The 27,809-nt window shown below is 38.7% G+C and overlaps 1 protein-coding gene across 2 annotated transcripts; it reads left to right on the forward strand.

Annotated features, from left to right (window-relative positions):
• Nucleotides 1-187: 187 nt before the first annotated feature.
• Nucleotides 188-27,809, forward strand: MEMO1 (mediator of cell motility 1). 2 transcript variants are annotated; one of them, XM_039697894.1, is made up of 9 exons: nt 188-384; nt 12,336-12,417; nt 14,495-14,563; nt 16,593-16,705; nt 18,001-18,112; nt 19,031-19,173; nt 20,309-20,385; nt 25,698-25,802; nt 27,103-27,795. In XM_039697894.1, the coding sequence occupies exons 1-9, from the start codon at nt 324-326 to the stop codon at nt 27,232-27,234; spliced, it is 894 nt and encodes a 297-aa protein (XP_039553828.1). In that variant the 5' UTR covers nt 188-323; the 3' UTR covers nt 27,235-27,795. The 2 variants fall into 2 exon arrangements, with proteins under 2 accessions (XP_039553828.1, XP_039553829.1); XM_039697895.1 differs by lacking the exons at nt 188-384; nt 12,336-12,417; nt 19,031-19,173 and having other exon boundaries at nt 14,497-14,563; nt 27,103-27,809.

The raw sequence follows: 27,809 nt of genomic DNA on the forward strand, positions 1-27,809 counted from the left end.
CGGTGAGGCTTTTGCTTTGGTGCCCAATGGGGGCGCGGCGGCCTCGCGGTCCTTAGTCCACGGGAGCCGAGCGGGGCCAAACCCAGCTGCGGCCGCGGCCTCCTTCTCTCCTCGCCCCCCCACCCGCCGGCGCGGAGTTGGCGGCGGCGGCTTCAGGCTCTGTCCCCGCGTCCCCCTCCCGCGACCCCGCCCGGCCCCGCGCCCCNCGCGGGGCCCGGGCCGTGCCGGGGGAGGAGGGGGAGCAGCGCCGGCGCCGCCGCCGCCGCGGGCGGGCCCGTCCCCCAGCGCCCCCCCCGAACACCATAGGCGGCTCCGGCTCCAAGATGTCCAACCGGGTGCTCTGCCGGGAGGCCAGCCACGCCGGCAGCTGGTACACGGCCTCAGGTACCGCCGCCGGGAGCGGGGAGCGGGCGGCGGGGGCTGAATCAGCACTTTGGGGCCGCCGGGGCCGGTACCGGGCGCGGGGAGGGGCCGCCGGCTCCGCCCCCGCCGGCACATGGCGGGCGGGGGGCTGCGGGCTGCCGGGCCCGGCGCGGAGCGGAGCCGGGCTGGGGCACCGCGGAGCGCCCGAGCGCACCTGCCGGCCGCCGCTGTCCCTCTGCTCCGGCCCCGGTGCCTGCAGCGGCGGAAAGCGGCGTTCGGTCGTCGGCGGGGAGCGATCGGGCCCCGGCTGCGCCCCGTGTGCCCGCCCTGCCCGGCGGCCGCGCCTCGCCGCCGCTCCGTGTGTCACGGCAGCGGCGCTGGAGCCAGCCCGCCGCTCTGCTCCGTGCCCGGTGTTGCTCTCCGTCAGACGGATTTCAGTATTTTCACCCGCTCCTGGTTTTTTTTATTTTTTGGTTTGTTAATTCCATGAGAAAATACCGCCCGTCTAGGGTTAGAAGGCAGGGGGAAAGGTGGGAAAATAGGGAGGTTTATTTTAATTCTTCTCGAGGTGTGAAAATAGGGAGATCAGTTTCTCTTTTTGTAGTCCAAGGAAACCGTCTATTTTTCCTTCCCTAGCGCTTTCTTTAGTAGGAGTGAAAAGTTACTAAGCGATAGCGCAGAGTGGCTCTGTCCATTTAAACATGTGGTGCTTGCAGAAGAAGAATAGAAGAAAAACGTGGTGCATTGGAGGGCGAGCTACCGCTCCCGTCGCCCACGCCAAAAAAAAAGGCAGAAACACGTAATAAAGGCTTGATAGCACCTGCGTTTGGAGATAACTTTTGTTCGGTTTTGGGGCAGAACCGCTTTTGTGAAAAGGATACACATTTGTCTTTTCAGAGCTGTTAATAAGATTTGTAAGGGATGTTCTTTTACTGGCCCCGGGAGTAAAGATGATTACAAAACTGCAGGTGAACGAGCTTAGATGAACAAGAGGCTGTTGTAATGAGCAGTTCAGAGGGATGGGAGGTACAATTGCAAATAAACCAAACAATGAATTGTTGCGTTCAGGATCCTAAATTAACATCTAAGAAGAATTGGATATGAAAAGTCATACACTTCTCTTGGCTAAAATACATGTGGTTTCCCCTCTCATCCATAAATTGATGAATGAGGTATGAGACAAAAAATGAAAGGGAAGAAAAGAAATACAGGGAAGAGGGTAACACAGGAAGAGGTGGATTGTGTGTTAAGTAGCTGGGCTTCAAATGGTTGGGTAGGCATTTTCGAGACAACAATAGAGGATGATTGTTTTCCTTCTGAGCTTAATATTCTAAGCATAAATCTTGTGTCCATTACAAAACTGGCCTCAAATCTTTGTGCAGCTTGCAACTACATTTATTTCCAATGATTTAGGAAGGTAGGTAGTACTCCATTTACAGAAAATATGAAAAAAAATCATGTTAAAGGTATAGGTTTAACCGTGTGCAAAGACATCAAAACATCAGAGCTTTGTGGTAATCACCTTGATCTTGCAATTTATATTTTCATTTATGATTAAGGCAGAAAACTGATCTACGATATGGAATGGATACATGACTTTACACACAAATTTTGTATTTTGTTTTGTATTAGACTTCATATCAAGTTCTTACTGAATACTTGGAAATTAGAATTTTAATTTTTAAAAAAATAATTTAAGAGGCATGGATACTGTGTTTTCTTTTCTGTGAAAATTCAGTGCATAATTTAGACTACGCTCTGCTAAGTGTGTGTGACTAGTTTGGCCAGTACTAGTTGTTTGTAGTAGGGCATCCAAAAGCATGTTACTCCCGTTGCTTTTGGGCAGCCCTCTGGCAGTTGCTTGTTGAGGAGATGTGGGATGGTTGCCCAGACACACTGCATGAAAAAAAACCCCAAACTGAATCATGTTGTAATAATGAATTATGACAGCTGTGCTTGTGACAAGTTAAATTGTTACAGTGTGTATGGTGGGGGTAAGTGGTGATGTTGCATAATCTGGGGATTTTGGAAATGTTTTTCCTTAAATGAGCAAGGAGTATTATGTGTCTTGCTATAGAACTCTCTTCCTCTGTTTGCACTGGATATGTGAGAGCAGGAATTGTGCATCTTCAGCAAGACAAGGACTACCTATTACTTATTGCTTGAAAACAATAAATAATAAATGAATAATTTTGTGTGCCATTTAGGAAGGTCTATCAAAACTCGAGAGAAAACAAATGGGAACCAAGAGGCTATGTGTTCATTGTAGATTTTACTTAAAATCTTCCTGTATTTCAGGCCAGCCTCCCAAGTCAGCTGCTACCTCAAACTTGTAACACAGTCTCCTCAATTGTACTACTTGAAGAAAGTGGATTTTACCATGTGTAAAATCCTGCATAGCTTCAAGGCTGGAGCTGAGGCAGGGATTAGTTTGAATTCTGGTAGTTCTTCAGTGTGTTCCCGTGGTTCTCTGGGAATTGTCTTTTCAAGTCCTCCTACCTGCTCCATTCTCCGCGCTCCGTCTCAGCCCAGAAGCGATTTGCTGTGTTATACATAAACTGGTTAGCGTCTGAGCTTCCCCTTTCCTCCAAACTGCTCTCTCTCTACAGAGCTGAGTTGGACTACTCAGGGTGAGTGCATGCCCTGGCTACCCTCATCCTGCTCTGTAGTTAAGGTGACCCATCTGAAAGGGTAATGAGAAATGTGGGTTTTTTACAGATATGTTCAGAATCTTTACATCTGAAAGCATTTTTAAAGGGGTTGAGTGAGGATAAAGTTTTGAAGTGGTAATTTATCCTGAGGTGTCTGGTACCTAGGGCTAAAATGTCAACACACTGTCCAGGATAATGCATGGCATCCTTTGCTGCTTGGGCAGGAGTTTACTGTAAAAGTGAAGCACCCATTGCTATTTAAAAAAACCCCCAAACATTCTCTAAAATCTGGTTGTAGAAGTCAGCTCTGGGAAAGAAGGGCCAAAGCCAGCTGAGGGCAAAGACAGAGAACGGATCCAGAAAGCAGTCCTTGTTTTTTTTTGGTGGTCAGAGGATATTCTTAAGCTGAGTTAGCTGTATCCAGCACTCCAGGAGTGGAAGGAATATCGCAAGTGAAGCCACAGCCATGAGGGAGCTGCTGCTCTTGGTGGATGGTCAATGCAATGTGTGTAAGAGGATTTGGAAATGCCACTTCTTGTCTTTAGAGGCTGCTCATTTCCATGGGGCAGCAATTGCTTCAGATGAAAATAGACCATTTCTCCATGATTTTCTCCAGCCATGGCATGTGCTCTGCTTAGATTCTGCCTTGGAAAATGTAAACATGCACTCCATTCTAGTAGGAATACACCACCTACTTGCATGATGCTAATGAATGTTGTAGAGCAGGTGGGACTGGCTGGGCAATTATGCACTTCCAGATGTGTTCACATGTTAAAATGTTTCCTCTAAGTAAACAACTTTGTATTAGAGGGAAAGTTAGGTCCCAGGGAGAAAGCTCACTGCTTCCTACTCAGTAAAGCTGAGAAGGGGGCAAGAAATGGAAGATGAACTTCACCATGTTGCTATAGCATTTCACTTCCCATGTGTTCTTCATGGTGTGCTGTTGTAACAACAACAAAAAACAAAATTAAGGTCTTTAAGAAGTTTCAGCAGGTGAGTTCAGTATGACAGTTTAAACCAAAATGGTTGTCATCTCTTTCCCCATACCAAGAATTCTAGAGGAAAGTTAATGTTCATTCCATATCAGTCAATGCAGGATCTTAAAGAACTCGAGGTGTATACCTCTGGAGTGTTTGATTGGCAGCAAACAACAGTGAAGTCTGGTCAGTTCTTCCTCCTCCTACTTAGCAGCACCACTGAGCATGGAAAGCTTTACAACTGAGCTCCCAAACTGAAACTGTGCTGTGCCTGTTGCTGATAGTAGGTTACTGGTCTAAACAACCTTGTTCTCTACTTGCTTCTTCTGCATGTCTACTTCTAAAAAAAGTTTATGGTACATGACATGCCATTGCTTTTGTGGACTAGCAGCTTGGTGTATGTTGGCCACTGAAAACATTTGCAAAATTTAGGTAAAAGCATAGAATGTGAATAAAAAATATCACACAGCACTGGTGTCATGTAGATTGTTTAAAAAAAAAAGAAAATATCACTCTTGTGTGGTGAAAAATAGTACACTCACATTTATTTTTGGAAGGAAGTCCCGGTCCTGCTGTGTTAATTCAACCACCTAGTATCTAGACGTCTTGCGAAATTGATTTTTAACCAGCAGGTGGAAGAGGAAGATTAAGGACAATTTGAAACAAAAATGGCATAATTTTCAGTGGCTTTGAATGCAGGCGGACACATTCCTAGATACAAAAGAGCAGATGAAATGGAATGGAAATGACATGCTATCCTGAGCATGGACTGTATGCAGGATAGGGGTGTTTGTTCTTCGAAGTGAGTAGATTCAGTAAGTGCTGGGCAGTGTGGGAAATCAATCCATATGCTTTTGAAATGGAAATAAACATTAGCTATGCGTGTCTTTTTTTTTTCCTCTATAGCATGTCATGACAAGTGGGATGTCACATTATGGTGCTGAATGTGGCTTATGGGCTCACAGCTGGCCTCCCCTGTCTGGCCCCTGGAAGTGCTAACTGAATACTGTGCTGCTCCTTATTAATGTGTGTGATAAGAGTTCCTGTTTCAGCTTTTCCCCAGTCAGTGGCATGGTGATACAGGTAAAACATGAAGGGTTTTAGTAGGCTCTTCCAGGTCCCAGGAGTAAAAAATATTGAGAGAGTGTGTGACTAACAATACTCCATGATGTGAAACTTGCCCTGTGAAACAAGTTTGTTGTTGTATTATTTAGGGCTTATTTCTCTGCTTTCCCTGACCAAACCATAGTGGCCAGAGGTGTGCTGTTAACCTGTGCCAACTTGTTTGAACTAGGAGAACCTTAATTTCCATAAGCTTATTAATGCAAATGTGAGTTGGCAGAGTAATTGTGTCGACTTGAAACACCATTGCATTCATTGTCTTGAATGCTCTTTTTTTATGACAAGCCAAGTAAATGGCAGTAAGTATTTGAGGAGACTTTAAATACAAGTGCACCATAAAGCTTAGAGTTTTCTGCTGCCCTAGCTTGTCAGCAAAAGAACCCCAAAGGAGGTAGGCACTGACATCTTGTTGCTACCATTTGTAAGGATTAAGCTTCTGACTTGTTTGGACAAGAAATGCCAGAACTCTCTAATAACTGGCTGTTGTACGGCCAGCGATGTTTCAACCTTGTCTTTTGGGCAGAAGCCTGCATGATGGTGTGTGCATCAGCAGGAAGGTGTAATGCTTTGAAGAACTTTGGCAGATCAGAAAATAAATGAAAATGCAATTGTGTGCCATGAATCATCAGTTTAGAAGTTGTGTTTCCCTCAAAGTTGGCCACTATTTTCACGCGTTTGCAACCCCTTCTTTTCCTTTGTAATCCCCAGTGAGATCAGTATTAATGCTTTTTTACTGCCTTTGTACTAAATACTGTTTTTTCTGATGTCAAAACCCACTTACTCTGTTAGTAGCTCTGTGAGGTAGGCAGCTTCAAGGTGCAATAGCAGTGTGATTCTGAGATAGTAAAACTGTTCTCGTTTGTGCCTTCTGAGGCTTGGGGGCCCTGAAGAGTGATGTGAGAATGACTCTTCATTTTAACGAGCAGTGCTGTAATCCCAGCATTTGTATGCTTGTTGGCACGAGCTGGAACTTCTCATCAGCATCAGAGAAAGTGTGTACATCAGTTACAGCTGTTTGTGCTTTGCTGTGATGTTGCTGAGTATGTGTAATCCATTCCCCAGGCCTGCTGCCCACGGTTTCTGAGGGCAGATGCTGCTGCTGGGTTCATTGACCCTGAGTGGCTGCATCCCACCTTAGCTTAGGGCAGAATCTCTTCTCTGTGGCGTGTTGGATATGGGTCTCTGCAGCAGCTGAAGTGGTCAGAAGGGAATCACATGTGACTGTGTGGTTCAGACTAGGAATGCAGACAAGGGATTGAGAAAGATGTTCTCTGTGCCATAGAAGAGTCTATAAAAGTGGTTTATTGTGGCATGCCAAGAACCCTGGCATACTCCCCAGAATTGGAATAACTCATCACAGTTCGTTCATAAATGTAATGTAGAAGTAGTGAATCATCGTGTTGTTTGTAGATGGCCATAGTCAAATGGATCCAGGAAAACATGGAAAAAGCATGTGGGGGTCACTGAAATGAGATGTGGTTTAGTGGTGGCCTTGACAGTGTTAGGCTTATGGTTGGACTCTATGATCTTAAAGGTCTTTCCCAGCTTGAATAATTCTGTGATCTCTTTTAGTGAAGAGAGCTTTCTGCAGTAGCAGGATAATTAATGTACTGATCATGAAATCTTAATGTTGTGACATTAGCTGAAGCATTACAAATACAGCTGTTAACTTAAGTTCTTACCTTGCAATCTGTGAACAAGTAATCATAGTGTCTTACGAATTTATGAAGTATTTGCTTTGCAATGTTAAATACCAAATGTAATATCTCTCTCCCTTTGGTCGTTTATCTTTTTTTAGGCTTTTTAGGGGGAAACTGGATGTGTCATTACTGACTCTTTTATGAATTAAACATGGAACACAGCATTAATATGCAGCCTGTATTATTTAGCATTGTATACTGAAAAAGTGTACTGGAATAATTTGAAATACAATTTCTAGGCTATTATTTCTAGCTGAATCACTTAAATACTGTCAAAATCAACATACTTCAAGAAAAGAATGTAGATTCAACTTTCACTTTACAGTTGGAATTCAAAAAGAGTTTTATATTTGGTGTAGTTCTGGTATCATTAAAATAGGCCTGCAAGTATCACTTAGTGAACACAAATCTCATTTACATTTAGTGTGTGTTAGACCCAAAATCCTTCTCAGAGGTATGGAACAGAATGCCATTGGATCTCTGAATGACCTGGGTCCTAAGGTTTTTTATAAAGCCAGGTAGGTACATGTTGGTTGATATTCTTAATGAGTGGTGTTATAGTTTGATTTTTTTTTTTAAATTCCTGCCAACTTTCAGTAAAGGAAAATCAGTAACTAGTTGAGTACTGGAGAACTGGGGCATGCAAGTGAGATCTGCCACCAAAGCACATTTCGATATCTGTTTCTGTTGTGGCATCAGTTTTATTTTCCCCCATTCAAGCACTACTTGCAGTTTTAGTTCCATCTTATGATGTGAATAAATAGGAATTAATGTGGCATTGGTGTAATCTCTATTTGCCTCTTTGTTTTTACCCCAGCTTCTTGTTTACATTGGTAAATTTCTGCATTGCCTATAGTCTGATTTCACCGTTTTATCAATATTGGAGGAGAGTATATGCCAGCAGTGGAGAATGTGCCCATTAACAGGAGTTGTTGGAAGTCACCTTCTATTCCTGACAAATCCTAGTCTTTGCATAGCTAAAACTTGTTCTTTATTCAAGGATTTGGCTTTTGTTGCATTGAGAAACATGTTTGGGGTTTTTTTTTAAGTTCCCTCTCTGTATTTTTTGAAAAATCTTTACACTTAATGCAATTTTAACTGTTAGTTCTCTGTCACGTTTCAGATTTTAGTTTGCCTAACAATTTAATTAGTGTTTCAGATTCACCTTCAGAATTGTGAAGAAAGAAGTTCCCTTAGTTCCAGTTACTAATCTAATTATATGCCAACCCCCAGGGTTTCACTGTTACTTTGATTTTTTTGTAACACTCTACAGGAGTAAAGGCTTACTCACTTCTTACCACACATGTTGTAATATTTATTAGAAGCATTTTTAAGGTGTAGACTTTTCTCATCAATGGGAAAAAGTGGTTAAAAAGTGGAAGACTCAAAGAAGGCTGGTGGCTCCTATAGGTAGGAGACATTCTTGGGCAAGTGAAAGCTGTCAAGGCTGGGGACTGCAATGTTACTGTCCTTGTGCTCCAGCACTACTTGCCTTGCTGTGAGTGCTGTACACGTGCAGCCAAGGGGGACCTGAGCAGTTTTCCCTGGCACTGCTCTAAATTTTGATTGAGGTTTATGCTCTTCCAGTAAAAAAAATATTCACTGGGACTGAGGATTCAGAGCAAACATGGAGTCTTGAGTACCAGTCTGAAGAAGTATGTTTTGTGTGTGTAATGTCTGCAGGAAAAGGAGCAAAATGCCATTACATTGTGTTGACACTTGGCATATAAGCAATTCAGCCTCACCAACAAGGTGAGGTTGGCTGTGGAAAGAATGTGCTGGTTTGGCTTAACCTATAAAATCTGGACCATGACAGCTGTAAATTGGGGTGATGAACTTATCTGAGTCACTACCAGATGTCTTTGTGTTATTATTCCCTGGGTGACAATGGCATGCAAGTCATGTGGAAGGATTCTTTCTTACTTACTCTAGAGCTTTGTGATGGGATAATGTTTATTATTAAAATAAGCTGTCCTTTTAGGCAAGATGATTGAATAAATGCTGCCTGTAGTTGTTTCCATAAATTTGCCTAGTGGAGACTTGGTCTGTGCTTGCAATTATTTTAAACCTTGGCATAACTTCTACCGGTTTTCAAAACAAAACAGGATGTGAAATATCCACAGATAATGTCAGAAATCTTTAGTTACATACCTATGTTTATACCTGACTTCATAGGATTGAAATGCAAATCCTAATGTTACATACTTCAGTGAAGCTCATATTTTGCAGCTTAACTTTCTTTTGACCAGTGAAAGGTCTGATCTTACAGTATTAATGCTAAAGTATACTGATTGTTGCATCCAGAAATAGCATCCATAAGGTTTTCTGCCCTTCTGTCTGGGTTAGCCTTAAAGTCCCTGTTGCTCTCATCCTGCCAACTTTCTCAAGATGAGCTTTCCACCTGAGGTTCAAGGTGTCAGGACCTATTTTACTTCGCTCCACAACAGCAAGAGGATACATGGGTGGCAGTGCTGTTCACTGTCCATGCTGGTGGTCAGCCAAGGAGATGCATGTTCACTGGCTTGTCTTAATGACTGCTTTTCCAGTTAAGCTTCATTTAAATATGAGCAAAAGTTACTTCTTTGTCAGGAAGTTACTCATGTACTATAATACAATTCCATATGGCAGAGCACAGCTACTGTGATAGTGTGGGTTTATTTATATTCTGTATAACCAATTCAAGTATTTTGACTTGAGCCTTAAGCATCCTCATGTTTGAGAAGCTGAGAGCAAAACTTCTCTGAACAGTTGAAGAAAAAGTTGGTGTTCATTTGGTAACAAAAAAATTACAGTTCTAGAGTATCCCCTTAAAGTATTTGTAAGCGCAGGTAGGCTATACTTTAGTAGACTATACTTTAGTGAATTCATGTGGGTACTGTTTGATTTTTTTTTTTCTTTATCTAAAAGGTCAAGGATATGTTGTACTCTCCATTCTCTCTCTGTTAGTCCTCTGGAGAGAGAAATTTCATTGCATATGTTATTAAAATAGTGCAGAAAAGTATAAGTTGAAATGAAAGTTTACATTAGGTCAAAATTAATTATTTAAACAGGCACCTTATACTTGGCATTAAAGGGAGAAAATCTGAAAGCAATGTTACTTAAGTAAACATTGATCAAGTTTCATCCCTTGGGTCATACAGATCTGTTATTTTACTGGCTCTAGGAAGAAAATGTTACTTTGTTAGAGTGTGTGTGTCTATAGTAGCAGACTAAGCAAACCTGGGCATCTTACACTGCTACCACCCTATAAGATCAGAAATTTTAGTCAGATTCAACCAATCATGAAATTTTAGGATATAAACAGATTTTCTGACCTTTGTCTTTAAACTGTTTAGTAGGTTACCTGATTTATCTCAACTGAGGGCAAATCACCTTAACCACATCCTTAGTGAAAAATCTTTGCTAAACAAGGTATGGAGGAGGGCTAAGCACAGTGCCTTGCAGGGGAAGAGTTCTCTTTGGTTTAACACGTTCTGTCACTTTTGCATTTGTGTTACCTATGGATCCTCTTCTTTGAGGAGAACAGATCAGGTAGGGCAAAGTAATATTTAAGTCTGGGTAGTCAGTGTTAGGGGAAAAAAGTGTCCTTCTAAAGAGCTTCATTCAAAAAGTATTTTATCTTTCTACATATTTTGGGAAAATTAGGAAATAAAAACATTTTTTAGGTGATTTGTTTTTTCACTGAATTATATAACAAATAAATAAGTGGTAATACTGTGAAAGTGTACTGTTTTGTTAGTCTCCTATTATCTTGGAAGAAGGGTGAAATTAGAGACCTATTTATTTCTACTTAGCTTCCCCAATAGACTCCATTTTCTAAGATGTCATTATGCTTATCCCTATTGCACATCAACTGCTTGTAATTTCCCCAAGCAAACAAGCAGCAGAACAAAATTGGTATGTGGTGGAATTTTTATAACAGTTTCCCATAGTCACTGTATTACAATTATTTATAATAATTTCCCATAGTCACTGTATTACATGAGTGACAACAGGTACTCTGTCACTCTTGCACCTTGTTAGAGTTGTAGAGAGTAACTAAGGCTTTCAAGGTGTAGTACAAGGCTTAGGAGAATGGTGCTGCACTTGTTCACTTCCTTCATATAAGAAGGTAGGGCTCTTCACAACTACAGAAGTTGTCCTTTTTCAAGAAACACATGGATTTAAGTTTTGTATAAAAACTAGTGGCTTCAACACCTTTACACTTCACGTTTGCATTTTCTAGGGCAAGTTTTTTGACTATCCCTGGTCAGGGACTGACTGGATTCTGCAAAAGTTGATATATTTTCTCTCATTCTCTGTGTTTCTTGTCAACCTTTTGGAGAGCTGTCAGCCCTTGTCAGGGCTGTTTGGAATGTATCTGTGAAATGGCTTCAGGTAGTTTAATTTGGTTTTGACTTAGGCTGGCAGTTGGTGGTTCAACACCTGCATGGGGAAGATACAAAGATCTACTGTGTGCAGGGAAGAGGAAAAGCAGCTTGCTGCACCATACTTTACAGATAAACTCTGCTGGCATTAGAGTTCTGTCAAAAGAATAGTATCAGCTGAAAAAAGTGCATCTATTTTCTCTGTTAATGCTATGTTAGTTGTAACAATAGCAGCTGAATGAGTTTTTCTTGGAAGTTTGTTTAGTGTTCTTTAATAAGAAAGAATGTTGTACTGTATTTGCCAGACTTGCTTCCTGAACAATAGCTTAACATAAGAAAGTTTTCTTATGATGAGAAATAATCAAAATGTGGTTTGTTTGGTTTTTTTAATGCTGTATTTCTAGAGGGCTTTTTTATCATCTGTCAGGTGATTGAATTAAGAATATTTGCTACTTGTTGAGGTACAGAAGTTTAAAAAAATTGAAATTCTGGCTTGACCAGTTATCAAAATTAGTGTCAACTAAGTGATCATGTACTTGTAGTATATGTTGAATGACCAGAAGTTGTGGAAGTGCTAGAATAAGCATAATGTCTTCTCACTTTGAGCTTTTTCCTGTGCATTTGCACATTTTCCAGGTTACAATGTTTTGTATTATGATCTTGTACTTGCTTAATAAAGGATTTATTGCCATAGTCATTGGCTATCATGCAAGTGTCAGGCCTTTGTATTATGTCATCTTCTCATACTGGGCTCTCTTGATAAAGATCATAACTTTTTGCATCTGAATTCTGCAAATTCAGTTATAAGAGGAAACAATCATCTGTCAGCCATTCTTTTGAAATCAGCAGCCATTCTTTCAAATGGTGAAGTGGTGTGTTCATTAGTCCTCACAGAGCTGGAAACAATAAGTGTGTATTTGGATGTGCAGTAAATGAACTTCCCAGACCTATGGTAGCCTTCAACATTAAGGGGTTGGGGTTTCTTTTTGTTGTTGCATTGGGTATTTTGAGGGAATGTTTTTTTTTCCTGTTTGTTTTTAGATTTAAACCCAGCTTTGAATGACATTTAAATCTGCCAGACTTTACTTTTATTTGTAAATTTTTGAGATGTATTAGGTTCTTTTATGGCTTCAGTATTTCCATGTCTCTTCACAGGACCCCAGCTGAATGCACAGCTAGAAGGTTGGCTTTCTCAAGTACAGTCCACAAAAAGACCTGCAAGAGCCATTATTGCACCGTAAGTTTGAAACAGAAGTTCATTACATTTAATACTCGTTTAAATGCTCTCTTTTTTTTCTGGTGATTTTGAAAACTGGTTAAAGCTGGTATTTATCTGAAAGTAGGGTTGTATGGTTTCTAAATAAGTGTTTTGGATATAGCATAGAATGGCAGAAATCTGTGTACATTTGGGTGTATGATTAGCTTGCTTTTGGTGATGGACTGCAAACATAATATTTGTTTGTGATCCAGTAAGATGGGTAAGGGTTATATTAATGATAAAAACAAAACTCCTAGTTTTGTTTTTATCATTAATAACAGAAAAAAACCAAAAAAACCCAACCTCAAAACAAAATAAACAAAACTGGTGCAGCCCTCACAGCCCCTAAATAAAATTTAGGAGAGCTTAAAAACAAAAAGCAATTGAACACTATTCAGCTATCCAAAATGGCTTACTTTTGTTATTTTAGTTTGGTTTTGTTTGAGCTATTTGTCCACAGGTAAAATAGGGATGATCTGAAGTGTTTAGGGAGAATTCAATTTCTTGAAGATAGCTGAGACATGTAATGACAAAAGTATGTTGGTCATTCCAAGTAATTATGAGTTGGAAGGAAACACTGGAAAAAGCATCTTAAATATTATGTTTGTCCTATGCTAACATAGCATTGTTATAAGGTTTGAAGTATTCCATAATAGTATTGAGTGTGCAGAAGAAATTGTCCCACATCTGCCTTAGTCTTTCTTGCAGGAATGTCAGGAAAGAGACCTTCCAGCTGCAAATTATGTACTTTGGTTCTTTTTCCAGAATTGCTGGGGGTCTTCCTGTGATCTCACCACATTTTTTTTTGTTAATTGTACCCTTTTTTTACCACCTCTGAAATGGGATATGCTTAATATTTTTGTGGAAGATGGAGGAAGCCTGTAGCAGAGGGAACATTTCAGCAGACTCTTTTGGCATTGTCTGATAACATACCTTGCCCATTTGTGAGGTTTCGGTCTCATGTTTCCCCCCTTAGCCTGTATGTTAATGCCTTTCTGAGCAGTTTAGAATGAATGGGGTAAGTGATGAAGTGAAATCCCAGGGTCATTTTGAAGGTAACTTGCTCCAGATATCAGTCTGTGGATGAATACAAATGTGTCTGAGCATACATCCATATAAATACATAGAAAATGCTTCAGTGCTGTCAATGGGAACTTGTCTCTTCAAGCATCCTGTACACCTCAGGGTTTGCAGCATGAATCATTCTCAGTGTCATTGTGTAAAGCTGTGGTGTGGGCATACTGCTGAGTGACCAGGAGCCATTTTCTACCACCTGACCTGGGACTCTAGGAATGAATGTTCTATGAAGTTAATGCTTTTAGCAGTGAATTTTCACTCATTTTAATGGGCTTGAAGAAAATGGTTCTTCAGATTTGAAGGCAATATTGGAAACAACTAGTCAAAATAATTATAAATTGGTTTGGACAACACATAGCACCATGCTGTTAGGAAATGGTGAAGCACGTAGCTTATTCCCTGCAGTAAAAGATAGCATGCTGCCTTCCACTCCTTTTCATGTGCTTGTTCATTCTGTTGCTAAGTTATTCTTCATGACAGAGCATTTTTATTCTCTCTTTATCTGCTGTGACATGTAGTTCTCTCTTTGCCAAGACCCCTCTACTGTCATTATATTCAGTTCCTGGAGTGTAGTTAGAAAAGCTTTCTCCAGTAGTTTGCCAGTTTGCCACTCCCTTGTTCACTGGCTGGGCTGTTGGCATTATCATGAGCTTCTGATAACAGGCAGTTGTGCAGTCTGCATACATCCTTTGCAGGTAAGGGAAGGCCCTTTGATCTGGGGGTTTCCTGACTGCTCAGTGCTCACTGATAATTTTTTAACTGGTCAATAAATGGTCACTGCAGTTCTTCAACAAATACATGTCTTGTGTTATCAATACTGCAGCAGCTCTTTCCTGCTCTTTCAGGAGTTTTGGATCACTCTTACAATTTCTAGTTCACTTGGGACAAAAAAAAATCCTGAGATATTAATGCTGAATATCAACATATTTAAGATGTTAAGCAATATTTAAATTGTAACATTCTGTGCTTTGGTTTGCAGCCATGCAGGATATACCTACTGTGGATCTTGTGCAGCCCATGCTTACAAACAAGTGGATCCCAATATCACGTGAGTATTGCAGCTTTCTTTACAAAGCCTAAGACCCTGAGGTTGCAATTCTCTGATAAGTGGAATGTTCTTGTTACATTCTTACATCTTGAAGTACTCAGATTTTAATTTTGTATTCTTTTTAGCCTTCTATGCATAACTTCTGTTTTAACATCATGAATGTTCAAATTGGATGTTACAAAAGGGAAAAAAAGAATATTGTTAAAATAATTGGTAACTAACTATTTACAAAGGAGGGCTTAAAGACTCTTTAGTTTATTACTGATGTTCCACTGCTTTTATAAAAGCCCAAACTGGTTTTGTTGGCTTTTTTGGCTTTTGTTTTAGGAGTTTTTTTGTTGTTTTTGTTGGGAGGTTTTGTTTGTTTTATTAAGTCAATTAAAATACTTCACCATGATTCCGCATTGGTGTTTTAGTGCAGGATTATGGGCTGAATACTGACAGGATTCTCTTCTGCTGTGGAGAAAGTGACCAGTGTGTTTATGAAAGTGAATTATACCAATAATTTTAAATTGAATTCTGTTTCTAACAAGTTTAAAAAAAGTAAAAAAAAACCCCAACCAACATGCTGTGTCTGCCTCTGAAAATTTGAATCCAGTTATTTTTGGGTAAAGGAATATAGTTTTTATGTTCTGCTGACTGCAACTTTTTTTTTTTAAATGCCAAAAATTTAAAACTTCTCCAGTATTTACTCAAAGTATGTATTTTGCTCTGTTATGTAAGAACTGACTAGGCTTAGCAGTTGTTCACAAGATAACATGCTGTAATACTCCTCAAAGACAATGGTTTTAGTTCTTTCTAATGTATTGCAAATGATGTGAAAATAGCTCATGGTATGACAGATAACTAGTTCCTCTAAAATTTCTGGAACAAGCAGCATTCCCTAGGTTCCCTGATAAGGAGTTGGTTGAACTTGCTAAGATAACATGCTGTAATACTCCTCAAAGACAATGGTTTTAGTTCTTTCTAATGTATTGCAAATGATGTGAAAATAGCTCATGACAGATAACTAGTTCCTCTAAAATTTTTGGAACAAGCAGCATTCCCTAGGTTCCCCGATAAGGAGTTGGTTGAACTTGCTGGATCATTTGTTTTTTACTGCATGGGATATTTAGAATTCATCTTTGAGCTAAACTATTGGATATTAGAATATTTGGTTTTTATTAGCTTTGCAGGAAGTTTGTGTTTTAATATACCTTGTTATAGCACTCCCTGTGTAAGGGATTAAAAAACCCAGATCCTCAGAACTTAACATGTCTCCCACCCATTTAATCCAGTGCCAGAAGCAAGACAATATAATCCTGAATAAGAAAAGCTGAATTGCCTATTATTTTTTTTATTTTTTCTTTTAAGTCCTGTGGCAGGAGACCCTTAATATCTAATCAGGAGCCAGGAATTGAGGACTTGATGAAAAAATGATGTCATGATGACATGTAGAAGGTTGCAGTATCAGCTAAAACCATGAATGTGCTGGTCCAAGTCTCTCTTGCTGATGCAATAGCAAGAAAACCATAACATGTAACAACATAAACCCAGCATTTGAGAGGGACTTAAAATTTAGTGAAACCCCAAGTAAGGCTAATCAAGTAAATAAGTGAAAAACTCTGAATAGATGATAAACTCATAATTGTTATTTGATCCTGTATTTATTGAAGGTGGTGAGTAGCTGAAGGTTGTGTTGATTCAAGGAGAGAATTCAAATATCTGTTTTAAGTGTCTGTAATGGGTCATTCAGCCTCCAAATGAGTGAAATCAGACAAATTTCTAGCTGATAAATGCCCTCTGGTATATAACCTGCTTAAGAGATTTAAGGCCTAGAGCATTATTGAACTGATCTCATGATAATTCCCGAGATACCAAGCAATGTTGGGCCATGGATTGATGTGGGGTTTTACTGACAACAGAGTAAAATAATTGTAGCCATGAGAAAGTATCACTTTGTATGCTTTTATTGAACTTGTTACTCTAAGCTGAGTTGCTGTACAATTGCAGTTGTCTAAATTGTGGCCTTCTGTGTTAATTGTTGTAGCCGAAAAATTTTCATTCTTGGGCCTTCCCATCACGTGCCCCTCTCCCGATGTGCACTTTCCAGTGTGGACATTTACAGAACACCTCTGTATGATCTTCGAATTGACCAAAAGAGTAAGTGCACTCTGGAGCTTGGACATCACTGAGCCTTGGGTGTGGACTGTGGCACTGCTGAGTGTGCTGAGCACTTTCTTCTTGTTGGGCACTTCCTTGCTCTAAGTGGCATACAAGTGCAAATCTGGTTTTAGTGCAACAAAAACCAAACTTCTGAATGATCCTGGTTGTTTCAGACATGGTCACATTATAACTGCAGTGTCTCTCTTCCTCCTGGCAAGAATTCTAAATTTTTGCTTATCTTTTCAATTTTGAGTGTGTGCTTCAGGGTTTTGAAACTAAAAAAGTATTACATCAAATAATAACTCACTGAACATTTTTTCCATTCTCCTGTTAAATGTTCTGGCTGGAAATAAAGGGTTTTTTAGTTGATTTGAGCTTGATTTCTGATAAAGGAATAACAGAGAAACAAAAAGTTGCTTTTATTTGGGTTGCATGTGACTTTCTAACTTGCAAACTTAGAAACTTATAGTCCATGAAATGCCAGTCTTTTGAACTAAGTGCAATGAAGAATAATTAGATATTTTGGCTTTTATGTATTTTTGAGGTATCCCTAAGTGATACAGTGTGTCTTTCAGAAAGGCTAATTAGCACAGATGTGCTGTGTTTCATTTTAACTGAGGTTAAGCAAGCTAATTCAGGCTTTCTACATAGTGCCTGCAGAATTTCCTTAGGTTAAGAGGTGTTTTGCTTTCTGTAGAGCTCCCTTATGGAGTTGAGAAGGAGGCACAGCCATGCATCAAATTCATCATCCAGTGGAGAATTTTCAGAATGTGGAGGTGACTCTGTATACTCTCAAGTATGCTTGAGAGTAGAGAAGATAACTTACAAATGTGGATTAGTTAATCAGTTGTGGCTGTCTCTACATTTCATGATTCAGTCAATAATAAATTCAGTTAAATAGTGACAAATCGAGCAATAGCTCATCTGATTAATTTTTTAAAACATATAATAGGCAGTTTATGAAAATAAAAATTCATTGTCTGGGAAAATGCATGTATATTTTCAAATGTTTTATTTGTGAGTTAAATTTTGTATTATAACAATATTTTTCAATATTCTAGTAAGGTCACTGATCTAAAACATTTTGTAAACTGAATTAATGATGTTTATATTTTAATGACTTGAACATAATTTTATTTCTGAATTTATTTAGAAACAAGTGGTTTATGATGATAGCCCTTGGAGGCAAGTAATTTTTATGGTGGGTATGTTCTGCTAAAGGTACACTGTAGCTTGCTTTTTGCACTTGAAGCAAAAAAAAGTAGTAAAACCTGCTCTTTAATTCTTTTCAGTTTATGGAGAATTGTGGAAGACTGGAATGTTTGAGCGCATGTCCCTACAGACAGACGAAGATGAACACAGTATTGAAATGCATTTGCCTTATACTGCTAAAGCCATGGAAAGGTACTAGGGCTAATTACTTCTACAAGAATGAACATTATGTGCATAAAATGTTTGAGCTGCTGTGAAGTGCAGTAGGAAATAATAATACATTTTATGGCATAGAAAACCTTATGGTGTATATAAAGCTCATACTCCTCTCATCCACTGATAAAAATTTTGATAAGGAGAGGGTCAGAGACTAGGATAAGTTGCTGTAATTGAAACTGTGAGCAAAGCAAACACCTAAATAATGAAGTTATAATGCCTCTTATGAACAGGTTTACTTTATAGAATTAATATCAGATATGCTTTTGTGAATGCTTTTTAATAGCTGATTTTTTTCCCCCATTTTTCAAGGCATCTCTGAAAGTAGTTCAAATAGTTTTTTGTGGGATTTTAAGTTTGTTTGCAGCCTTAATAGAAATTTTGAAATGAGGGGTGTGTTTATAGCTGCTGTTTCAAATAGTTACTTTAAATAAAAATTGTCAATCTGTGTTGGGGTTTCTTCCCTAAGATGTGCCCCATTCCCCCCCCCTTTTTTTTAATTTCCATTGTTTTGAATTTTCTCTAGAGTATCAATATATACCTGGATAGTGTGTTGAGCATTTTCATATGCATTTCATTTACTTTGGAGAATTACCCAACATGCAGCACCTATACAGGGAAAAATTAATTCTTACTTCATTGCTGATTTCACTGTGTCTTTTTGTTTGCCTAGTATTTTTACTTTGCAGCAGAGAGAAATACTGGCTTTGGGGATGTATGTTTTCTGAAATTGAAGTGCTTTGAGGTTCTAAGACAGCATCCTAGTATGACCTTACCAAATTGCTATCTTCAAATAATAGCAACCTTTTAAACCATTCTGCAGTTTCAGTTAGCAAGCCCTGAAAAATCTTCAGATGTTACTTGAATTACAACCTTTTTTCTTTTGCTTATAAGCCATAAGGATGAGTTTACTATTATTCCTGTGTTGGTCGGAGCACTGAGTGAGTCAAAAGAGCAGGAATTTGGAAAACTCTTCAGTAAATACCTAGCTGATCCTAGTAATCTCTTTGTGGTTTCTTCTGACTTTTGCCATTGGGGTAAGTTCCACATCTCATTATAAGAGTATATTGAATATTTTCTAGCTATTTTCAAATAATGTATTTTATTAAACATTGAACATTTTAGCTTCTGGTAAATTAATTTTTGCAACTTAAATGCCTTCATAAAGTTAAAAAAATCTTTAAAATCTGGAATAATAGGTAAAAAATATTAATATGGTAATGTGTTTTCAGTGTAGTGCAGGAAATAAATGGTGATTTATATATATCTCTTTACTGTTGCAGTGAAATAATTGTCTGAAGTTACTTGCTCTTTATACTCTTCTTTTAAGCACCTCAAAACAAATTTCAAAACTAGCTAAAAATTCACTGGGCATGGCCACATTCCTTTGACAGAAATAAGTTTTGTATGTTTTACTGCTGGGTAAGATAGCAGATGGATTATTTATGCCAATTCACCAGTGCTACCCCAGTTCATCTTGGTGACAGAGCTACAAAGACTCCAGAAGCCTTGACTTCTGCCCTGCTTAATAATCTTATTTTTCTTTTAAGTGTAATAGTATTTGGAAAAGGGACTGCTTCAGAAAGATGTGACACAACAGACCTTCTTCCTTTTTTTCCATTGTCATCTTTGCTCAACTTAATTAAGTGCATGTTTCACTCATCTTTGAAGTGGAGTAGGTGGAGGTGTATATAAGAATGATCTGGTCCTGTTGTGACAAATGACCCATCTAGAACTGCTCATTGAATTATTAGGAATTTTTTCTTTTAACCTTCATATACTGTGGGTATTGTTGTGCAAGCAGAAGTAGCCTGACTCCACGGCTGACTTTGTCAAGTGGGATAGCAAAATGAAATGTTGCTTTACTTCTTAATTTACAGAATTAGATTCTAAGGCAATAAGAGGCAATTAGTGAGTTTTACTTCAGTGTCAGTTCTGCATAGTAGATTTCTCTTTAGGAATATAGCCACCCTTCATGTATTCTTTTTTACTTTACTTCTGGGCTGCTACTTTATGACTGCCCTAGAATTTCCTCAATGGAGCTAAAAAGTATAAAATAAATGAAGATTACTACTTTATAAGTATTATACTTTCAAATATTTAGTAAGTATTAGGGAGTGGTTTAGCTACAATTTTTCCCTTTTTTATTTTATACGTGATTTTTGTTTCAAGGTCAGAGGTTCCGTTACAGTTACTATGATGAATCCCAAGGAGAAATTTATAGATCCATTGAGCACCTAGATAAAATGGTAAGTTTTCAGATGTGGTGGAACTAACTAACAAATTTCTCCTGTACATTCCATTTCTTTGAACACTTGAGAAATTTTTCTAAGAAGATATTATAGATTAGCTATTTTATTGAATGTATAATTTTTCTTTGTTTACCACAATAAGAACTTAGCTGTTGGTTTTAGCTAGTATCCTCCCTTTTACTGACTGCACACAATTATATTGCGGGTATAAATTAGTAAGCACAATTAATGAAATAAAATGCATGTTCACCTACCTGAAATGCCCTGATGTAACATAATTTCTGTCTACACACCCTCTTTTGTTTTTGAAAAGCAATAAAAATTATGCATGGAAAATTGTGGTAGTTCCAGCTTGTTAGCTGTGATACCTGCATATAGAAACAGCCTTGTGATTATGCAGAGGTTTCAGCAACACCCATTGGAGGAGGAAAGGCTGTAGGGCATTGCACTGATCAGGAAAATTAAAGCTGCTGTTTCCTTGGGAGTAGACTTCCCCTGTCCCTTACTCTGTAGTAGGTGGTGGGGAAAAAGCAGTACACCATACTGCTTTTTCATTCAAACTTCATTTTGGGTTTGGCCAAAGGCTGAAAGTCATGCTAAATACATAAAGGTCCAATGCCAATTATGTTTCATTTTCTTTGCAGTCACAGGAGCCAAGGATTTATTTTTAACATAAGAAAACCCCAACAACTTAATGTTCAAGACTACACTTAAGGCACAGATTAGAAATAATTCTTCTGGAAATATGTAGCCTTAAAATTTCCTATCTGCTGGAGACATCTCTAGACTTTCTTGCCTTGTGTATACATACTATCCTCTGTGTTTTTCTACTATTCATCACTGGAATAGAAATAATAACAGTAAATAATTTGCCTTCATTCTGTTTATCCCATTTTTAATAATTCTTGTAGTTAGTTGAGAGGCTTCTCTATAAAGAAAAGTGTTTTTCTACAGAATCCCAGCATCAGTAGCTTTGAGTGTTTTTGCAGGAGAGCAGATTATGGTGCATTAGCAAACATTAGTTTCCCCTTGTTAATTTGTGTGGTGAAAGCTTGAAGAAAGACTGGACTTTGGCATTTAATTGCTCTTAGGGAATACAGTGCTGCACCAACTTCATTTTGGTAGTTATACAGATAAATGGAAGTGACATTTTTTGTAACATGGAAAATCATGTCTATGCTTAATAACTATGAAAATACTTTTTCAGTCTGAAATTTAACTGGAAAACTAAACATGTATAGCAGCATACTGGGGTTATTTGTTGCTGGTTTGTATCATGCCATATGTGAACATGTGACTCCATATTCAGACGCTATATGGAGGAGGTTTTGTTTTGGGTGATTTTCAGAGATATCTTGTTAGCAGTATCACAAAGATCTCCTTGTCACATTTTTCCAGTTTTTGGAAATTTGTTCAATTTCATGTCTCACTTGGCTACTTCTTGTTTTCTTAGGCCAGTATTGGATTTTTTCATGTGATTTGATGTACTAAAGAAACTTGTACTGTTGTAAGCAGTAGGCCTCTACACAGACAAAATAGCATCAAGATAGAGACAAAACTGTACTAGAACTAGCTTAATTTTATTGGCCCTAACTAGGAAAGCAGTCAGCTGAGCACATTGTAAGCAGGAAGGTATTCTGGGGCAAGATGAAATCAATTTTCCTTAGAATGCCTTTGTTGGGAGGATGATGGCCTCTTCCTTAATTGGACTGGACCTTACATATAGATGCATTTTTTTCACCTGGTGCATAAAAACTGCAGAATACATTGGGCATTGAACTTTAGAGCCATTAGGCTCCAGCATAAAACAAATACAGAGTAGTAAATATTGCTGGGCAGACATCAGTTTCTCCATGGTAATTATTGATCTGACCACTGTCACCACAGCCTACTTTGTGATGTAATTGCAAAAAGAGGAAATAGCCTTGTGGTTAGAAGGGGTACCTTAGGGGAGAACCCTCAAATGAAGAGTTATAACTGAGCAGCTAATGTGCAATAGTTTGTATATCATAACCTGAAACACACTGTCTTTTTACATTTAAGTGTGGCAAGTATTTTGTAAGACATTTTTGAAGAGTAATTGTTTTTGATTGACTAGACAGAAAATGCAGACTGCTCACTTCAATCTTCACTGCTTCATTGCTCATTTTATATGAGCATAAGTTTGGTATGGGATACTTTATGTCTCACTTAAGTCAATGGGAGGATTGTGTTACCCTGAATGCTGGTAAGGGAAAATACAGGCACTGAGGAGTGCTGTACAGGAATAGCCAGTACTTGGTCCAGGAAAAATGCTCAGCACCCATGGCTTCTCAGGTACCTCTAATGACCTGCTGAATTCTGGTGGCTTCTGCAGTGCTGCTGCAATGTGCCAGGACCTTCTGCAGTGCTCCAGCCTGGGAAGGCTTCTTAGGCTGGGCATAATGTAAGATTGAGTCTCTGCCTGGATGCCCAGATGCCTGTTCTCTTCTCTGTGCCTAGACAGTAATTTTCCTGGTGGTTACTTGTCCTGTAGTCTGAGTGACTCATACATGCAAAGATAGTTGGGCTGGATAGTACTAAGACCAAGTTTGTTTCCACTTCCATTAGAGTGCTATTAGTTTAGATCCTGAAGTCTGAAGAAACAGCTGAAATAACTGATAACAGACTTTAACATGACCAGGCAAAGCATTATTGGCATATAGTATAAAATGAGCCTATAGGTTGTTGGAGGGGATTTTTCTTTGTTTGTTTTGGGATATGTATGTGGGGTTATTTTTAAAAAAAATTTTGTAGGCTTATAGATACTTGATCCTATTAAGGGATATTATTTGAAAATGTAACTTTGTAATCATGTTAAGTGCACTGTGCTAGGATTTTGTAGATGCCATTAGCAGTATCTGGGTAACTGACGTATGCAATTTCTATGTGATGCCATAATGACCATGTGATAAACTGTGGAACTGTGCTTACACTTTTATCATGTGGGTTTTGTTATGTGTTCTAGCTCTAAGCCATGCCTAGCTGAGTTGTTTCGAATACTGGAAGTTATTAGCTTCATACACCTGCTTTTTATAAAACACAACCTGGCAAAAATGTTTCCTTTGTTCCTCAACACCATTTTAGACTGAGAAACAAGGTTGATAGTCTTTGTTCCTCTGCCACAACGATTTTTAAATCCAAAAGATTGAAAAGTTCAGTACAACCTAATGCTTATAGGACATCTGTTCATACCAATTCCCTATAGATTTTCTCTGGTCTCTGATGTATGGAACTCTGTTAGCATTTTCTGGGATGAGCTGCATAGCTGTAAATGTTTTGCAGTGCTGAACTGTGCATTGAAATAAGCTTACTAAGCATTCTCATAAATCCATGTCCATTCATTTGAGACAAATGCTCAAATGCCTCTGCTCAGTATGTTCCAGTGACTTACAGCTGTAAAAGAAGTCTCTCAATTGAGCAGCCATTTTCATGTTTTTAAAAGGTCATGAAAGGGTTTTACAAACTGATAAAATATATTCTCGTGAACTGTTCAGTATCTGAGTAAGTGCCTTATGCACCTTTAATTTCACTTCAGTATGTAGTCAAGTTTAGTTCTGCTTTCTTTAGCTGTGTATTGACATGTACAATCTACAAGTAAATGGATGGTTGAAAGATATGCTTTGGAAACTTTGGAAATGAAGTGTTATCTATGTAATCACTGCTATTTAGAGAATAGCTACCATTATTTTTTTTTTGGCACTCATTTAGACTTTGTAGGTTTGGAGTGAATAACAGCTGAAATTACTGGCCAGGGGTCCAAACACTCTCTCCATGACTCCAGAAGAACTGAGCTCTTACCACCAATGGACCAGCTTAGCTTGGTTTTGTTTTTCCATAAAATGTGTTTCTTTGTGCATTCCTCACATGTCTGTTTCTATTTAAAAGCACGCAAGGGTAGTGGTTATTGTTGCTGTTTGTAATTCTCCCAGCTCTCCTGGGAATCTTCTGCTCTTCCATTGTAAGCTGTGATCCAGCCTGAATAATTAGCTGATATCTGCCAGATCAGCCAACGCCCTTGCAGAGTACTGTGGAAAATTCACTCTTGAGGTGGAGACTTCAGACTGACTGCTTCCTACTTTGTGGCTTCTCCTTTTATCACCCAAAAGTAGGGGAAAGAGCTGAGACAAATGCAGAAATCTTAAAAGAATTGTCTCCTTTTCTGGTATAACCTCCAGTTATTCCCATGCAAAGTATGTTTTTTGTAGTCTCTAAGGAAGAGCTTACTGTTTCACCAACAGAAGCAGTATAACTCTGTATTTTATTCAGTTAGTGAGTGTCTGGAGCTCATTTCCCTGGTGAAGAGAATAGTTTTCAGAGGAAGGAATAAAAGAAGAGGATGGAGTCTTAATACAGGCAAAAGAGCAAACCCATGATAAAACTGAGACAACAATTGATTTGGACTTGTTTCTAAACTACTTTCATAGTGTTTGATCTGCTTTATGGGATGGGGTAAGAACAGACTGTATCTGGAGTTGTAGGATTCTTTTTGCTTTTAAGAATACAAATGTTTGTATATGTGTAAGATTTTGTTCTCCATGTGTGTGCTGATATTCTTAGCACGACTCCATGGGATCGTGGGTCTCACTGTCAATGGAGGAAAGGATGTATACATGTGACTGTCTCATGTAAAGTGGAAGCACCATCTCCTGGTTCTTACATTTTTGTTGTGCACCAACTTGATAGTGCTTTAGAGATTTTTCTGGATCTGGTTTTTATGCTCTGAGCAAATGGCCAGGCCATGCCCAGATCAACTGCCCTGCATGCCTGATGTGTCCAGGATACGTCACACTTGTTATGTGTGTGAATTGCACACGTATAGTGTTGGTTTTATCTTGGGTTTTTGGACATCTGGAAGTCCTAGACAAGTGCTTGGCCCTGAACTTTGTTACCAGGGAGAGCAGATGGAGGCACTGCTTCTTCCTGCTTTGCCCTTTTAGTAAGTTTGTCTGGTTATAGCTGTACCAAATCTTATGGAAGTAGGGCAGTCTTGTATGGTGGGGATCAATTAGTCTTCAGAGCTTTTTTAATGTGAGCTTCACTGGTATTTGCAAAGATAACTTCACAGATCTGTGGATTAATGACAGCTCTGGAAGAGCTCCTGCACTTTTAGTTTGGCAAGGAATGGAAACAAGATGACTACAAGCTAGAGCTCACATGCTGAGATATCCTTTGATATCCTTGGTAGAAAGTAGAGGGTTTTTCCTCCTGCTCTGTTGTAACAAATAGATGATGTATAAACACCTGCTTGTGAATGCATAATGTAATTATTGCTATCAATTCTTTTTCAGGGTATGAGCATTATAGAGCAGCTAGATCCTGTATCTTTTAGCAATTACTTGAAGAAATACCATAATACAATATGTGGAAGACATCCTATTGGAGTGCTATTAAATGTAAGTAACTGTTGATTTATTGAAGAATGTAACTTCTGGGAAAATGCTTGCATTTGTAAAACACAATATTGCTGCAGTATTAGTTCTAAAATGTCAGGCCTTGAATTAATTTATTTTTTTGAGTGTTCTCAAATTGGTCTCTGATTTTCGTGTCTTGCATATAGACAAATGTAAGCTCTTGAAAGGGCTGAGGGTTTTCAGTTCCCTAAGGGAAATAAGATACCACATTCCTTTTGAATTTCAATGAAATGCAATTGTTCACTTTCTCTTGGCCCTAAATAAATGAACAAATAAATCCATCTCCCTGAAGAAGTATGTACTTACTCTTGTGAATCAGTATTTATGAAGGTGTATTTATTTCTCTATATTGCTATTAGTTAGCTATTGTGAGTGCCTTGTGATGTCTGGCAGTGGTTTTGAGTTTTGAAAATATGGTGAGAGATGGCCTCTGTAAGTATTAGTGCAGAGCACCATTAACTCATAAATTAACAGCAGTTAGAATTCAGATTACATTCTGGTTACCCTATTCTGCTTTGCTGATGCAGTGCAGACATAAACCTGGCTTAACTTAGTTGTCTAAATTTGGTTGCAGCTGCTTTACAGCACTGGTGGAGTGCTGCAGATTTGTCATATTGCTTGAGTAAATCTCACTGTATTTTTACTGTAATTCAAATCTGAAACAGGAAGCATCTTGATTTTTTTTAAAGGGAAAACTTAATTCCCTGGGAATGTGGTCTGAATGGAGAACATAGAAAGGAACCTTTTGAAGTGGAGTCCATAAAAGTTTGTATGAGCATTATCAATATTGGTTATGCATGCTGCAAAGTTCTACTGAACTTTTTCTCTGCAAATATCTTACCCTCAGACAACTCTGCAAAACTCTTACCCTCAGATTAGTTTTGCAGTGAATCACAGCTAAATTCTGTTCATTCACTTTTACCAATTGTCATGCTTTAATAAATTATCTTTGTACTTTTTCTCCTTGATGGAAGAAATAGACTCTGAAAAGTGTTAATAGTGTTGGGTTTTTTTCTGTTGCATCTGTGTTACTGTATAAATTCCCCATGGAACTGAAAGCATTGTTTCTGAAAGAGGTATCATGAAAGGTTTGGTGTTGCTTTAGAGAACTGCATGGATGCACACAGTGCAGTGTGGGAAGTGTCAGTGAATAAAACAGCGCAGAAATAGGCTACAACCACTAGTTACTGGGAGCTTATGAGAGATGGTGCAAGGGCCTTTGAGACCTAGGAAATGTAATTTCACTGATACTTTTTTTAAACAGCTCTTTTTCTCTCCTCAGGCTATCAACGAGCTCCAGAAGAATGGAATGAATATGAGCTTTTCATTTTTGAATTATGCTCAGTCGAGCCAGTGTCGAAACTGGCAAGACAGCTCCGTGAGTTATGCAGCTGGAGCACTTATGGTCCACTGAACTGCTGAATGCTCAGGGATGGCACCTGCACACACTCTGTATTCGGGGTCCCAGCCTAGCCCTTACAAAGATACAGTCCCTGGTCTTTGGGTATACTGAAACCTCAAACTAATAGAACTCTGTTCTTTTCTAGTAGGTGTAGTCCTTCCTTAGTTTCAACTCATTTAAAAATGCTTTCTTGTTTAGGACAATGGAAGGAAGACTGGTATCAGAGCTTTTTGTGACAGTGGTTTTTTTTCTTTGGAAATGATAATGGCTATGAAGGCATGGTGGTAGACTGTCCTTAAAAACACAACATGTAAAGCATTTACCATATCCTAAATTTGCACTCTTTGCAGACCTGTGCACATATACTCAGCTTTCAGAATAGTTTTGCAAGTTGTAAACGGAAAAAGGGGGGAAAAGGGGGTGGAAGCTTTTTAATAAAAGAAAAAAAAGGAAAACAACGCATTTATAAATGATTCTGTATTAGAATATAATAAAACTCCAGTATAGTCAGTTACTACCCGTGATGTACAACAGATATCTTCTATTTTAGTTGCTAATAAAGGGCTACACAAACCAAAATAGTCTGA

Source organism: Passer montanus, unplaced genomic scaffold (genome assembly GCF_014805655.1).
Source record: "Passer montanus isolate IOZ18808 unplaced genomic scaffold, ASM1480565v1 scaffold12, whole genome shotgun sequence".
NCBI lineage: Eukaryota > Metazoa > Chordata > Aves > Passeriformes > Passeridae > Passer > Passer montanus.